Raw genomic sequence first — 3,410 nt, forward strand, 5'->3', positions numbered from 1 at the left:
TTTGACCATTTCGTTATTGATCTCTCTTTCAAAAGAAAACTTCGTTGGTGTCAAATCTATCTTTGCACCTTCTAATTTTAAACATATTATTTGCCACTGCCCTATATGCCAACGTCCCCACTTTAGTGCCTGCCCGCGGACGTCTGGGATGGGTGGCATGCTTTTTGGAGGTCTACCATTCATTATGTATTCTCTTGCCTTGTTTGTCTGCCCAGATACAACACGTAACACTTATTTTGCTTGAATTTTATTTTTAATGATACAGCCCTTATGACAAATCTCTATGTCCTAGTGTGATCTCTAGTTATTCTCCTCATTATTTCCCACCGCATAAAAGGTTTCATCATCCGCAACCTTACTTATCAACTCTTAGACATCTAAGTAGAAGTTGATTACATCTAGCAGACAGAACAGGAACACTGACATTGATCTCGACAGAACTACCATGGAGACAGATGAATGAAGGAGTCAGCAATTGATGGCAATAAAATAGTTTGGATTCTTCTCCATTGACCTGATGACCTCAGGCATTTGACAGTATAGCATCCTTGTTGAAGAGTCACAGACACCTCCATTCTGAGTGAAACTTTCTGTGCTTTCTGGTGGGTCGGTCATGTGAATGTGAAATTGCTAGAAATTTAAAATCAGTGCCAAAGACATGAGACTGAACGTATATTTCAGTGACATTCCTCCTACTTGTAAAGTCTGAGATGCAGTGTGTTCCATTAAATTTCTCTCTCCTCATTTCCAGGTCCAATGTCTGGTCATTACATCAAGAGACGAATGAACTGCAGATGCTGGAATTCAAATTAGACAGGCAGGAGTCTGAACGAACACAGCAAGCCAGGCAGCATCAGGAGGTGGAGAAGTCGACATTTCGGGTTCACCATTGTTCAGGATTGGGTGTGGTATGGGGTAGATGCAGCTGAAGGGGTAGCCAGGGTCAGAGTGGTGAAATGAGGATACATAATGGAAGGTAAAGTGTATGACCTGTTTAGTTAATGGGATGAATGAATCCAGTTGTTGACAGCGAGAAGTGCCAGTCAGGAGAAGGGGGTGGGAGGGGAGTCGGGAGATTGGGAGTGAGGTTAGTTGGAATTGTCAAACTCAGTTTTGAATCCTCCGACCTGTAGAGTGCCTAACCTTAAGATAAATTGTTGATTCTCCAATTGACGCTGCGGTTTGTTTTGGACATAGAATAGGCCAAAGATGGGCATGTTGGAAAGTCAAAGGCTGGGGGATTGAAATGGGCAGCGACTGGGAAGTCCGGTCGTCCGCTGCGGACCATCCTGTGAAATTCGGTGTGCTGTTCCCTAAGTTTAGACTCTGTTTCCCCGATGTCGAGAGGACCTCATAGTGAGCTTCTGATGCATTATCCTAAGTTGGAAGAGAAGCAGAACATTTTTAGTCTCATCTGGAAGGTATGTTTGTTGCCCTGGAGGGAGGTGATGTAGGTGGCATACTTGCATTTGTTTGCATTTTCCTGGTTGCAGGGCACGTTAACGCAGGTGCAGTTAACTAAGGAATGATGGAGGGAACGGGTCTTGCAGAAACCTGACACGGGTGGGGGCAGGAAGATGTTCCTGACTGTGAGGTTTGTTTGGGTTCGTGGTTGTGTTTGAGGATAATGCATTGCAGGCGGAGACTGGTGGGGTGGTAGTACGACATAGGACACTCTTTTCTTATCGTGGATGGAGGGAGTGTGTGCAGAGTGGTGGTACGGGAAAGGAGGTGGTGCGGTGGAGGGCTGTATGGATATTCAAAACAGGTCGACACCTGGGATGCTTGCGATTGGGATGTGTCTGCATCCAAGCAGATGCAGCGGACTTGGAGCAATTGTGAGATTGGGATGGAGTTATTGCAGAATACGGGATGGGTGGAGGTGCAGTTCAGGTAGTTATGGGTATCTATAGTAGACGTCCGTTTGAATTCTGGCACTGGAGATGGAAATGGGATGGTCGAGGAAGTTGTAGGAGGGCTGTGAGAATGATCAAGTGAATTTCATAGCGGTGTGGAAGTTGTGGGTGAAGTCGATGTTCTGTTCCAGGTCAGCCTGAGTGTAAGACGCTGTATCGATGCAGCCATCGATGTAACCGTGGAAGAGTTCGGGTACAATACCTGTTAAAATGCTGAAGCGGGAATGTTTGATATGACCGGCAAATAGACAGGCACAACTGGGATGCATACAGGTACCCATGGCTGGGGACCTATCACAGTCAAGATCAGGTACAATGTTTCAATAACAATCGATGTCATTGATTTTTTGACTTGCAACAGGGCTTGTGTGCTGTAACATTATCCAGAAAGTACTAATTGGACACACTCATGCAAATTAGAAACTGCAGAATGAAAGAGCTTTGAGAAACAAGGAAATAAATAGACACTCCGGACCATTGTGAAACAAATGACGTGCAGTTATTTTTATGCAAATCTAAAGTTACCCTCACTGATGGACTGCCGTTATTTCGTAGTGTGAAAAGGTCGCTGAGCACAGTCTTCAAAAGAAAATAATGAAATAGTCAGAGATTATGGGACAACTGTAGCAGACTCACTAATTCTTCTTTTTGTTGAGTTGTCAAAACTGGCAGAAGTAGATTTATGTGGAATGGCAGAAGGAAGAAAGTCGATCTTCGTTGATGGAGGAGCTCAGGATTTCCCCAAATACTTGCTCTGTAAATATTGCATTTATTTTTCTTATCTTGGCAGAATATTGAGAGAACAAGAACAATTGCCTATTGATATGGAATTCAGAGCTAAGGGATTTTACAAAACACGTTCAAGCACACATTCGAGTAAAATGCAGGAAAGTGAAAGATAGACAATAGAAAATAGACAATAGGTTCAGGAGTAGGCCATTCAGCCCTTCGAGCCTACACCGCCATTTAATATAATCATGGCTGATCATTCCTAATCAGTATCCTGTTTCCGCCTTATCTCCATAACCCTTGATTCCACTATCTTTGAGAGCTCTATCCAACTCTATCTTCAATGAATCCAGAGAGTGGGCCTCCACTGGCCTCTCGGGCAGAGCATTCCACACAGCCTCCACTCTCTGGGTGAAGAGGTTTCTCCTGAGCTCTGTCCTAAATGGTCTACCCCGTATTTTTAAGCTGTGTCCTCTGGTTTGGCACTCACCCATCAGTGGAAATATGTTTCCTACTGCCAGAGTGTCCAATCCTTCCATAATCTTATACGTCTCAATCAGATCCCCTCTCAGTCTTCGAAAATCAAGGGTATACAAGCCCAGTCGCTTCAGTCTTTCAGTGTAAGGTAGTCCTGCCATTCCAGGAATTGCCTCGTGAATCTACGCTCCACTCCCTCAATAGCCAGAATGTCTTTTCTCAAATTTGGAGACCAGAACTGCACACAGTACTCCAGGTGTACAGCTGCTGCAGCACCTCTTTGCTTCT

At 44.5% G+C, this 3,410-nt stretch overlaps 1 protein-coding gene across 3 annotated transcripts in view; it reads left to right on the top strand.

The window, feature by feature from the left end:
* The window catches only part of LOC122552147, a 36,836-nt gene that overhangs the window by 14,755 nt on the left and 18,671 nt on the right, over positions 1-3,410 (top strand). For 2 of the 3 annotated variants that reach the window (XM_043694649.1, XM_043694645.1), the window contains exon 1: positions 2,141-2,226. The exons of the other annotated variant lie outside the window; for it this stretch is intronic. In XM_043694649.1, the coding sequence (XP_043550584.1) occupies positions 2,180-2,226 (47 nt within the window). In that variant the 5' untranslated portion in view covers positions 2,141-2,179. Of the gene's footprint in view, positions 1-2,140; positions 2,227-3,410 lie in introns of those variants that run through there. 3 annotated transcript variants of the gene reach the window in all.

This window comes from Chiloscyllium plagiosum, chromosome 8 (assembly GCF_004010195.1).
Source record: "Chiloscyllium plagiosum isolate BGI_BamShark_2017 chromosome 8, ASM401019v2, whole genome shotgun sequence".
NCBI lineage: Eukaryota > Metazoa > Chordata > Chondrichthyes > Orectolobiformes > Hemiscylliidae > Chiloscyllium > Chiloscyllium plagiosum.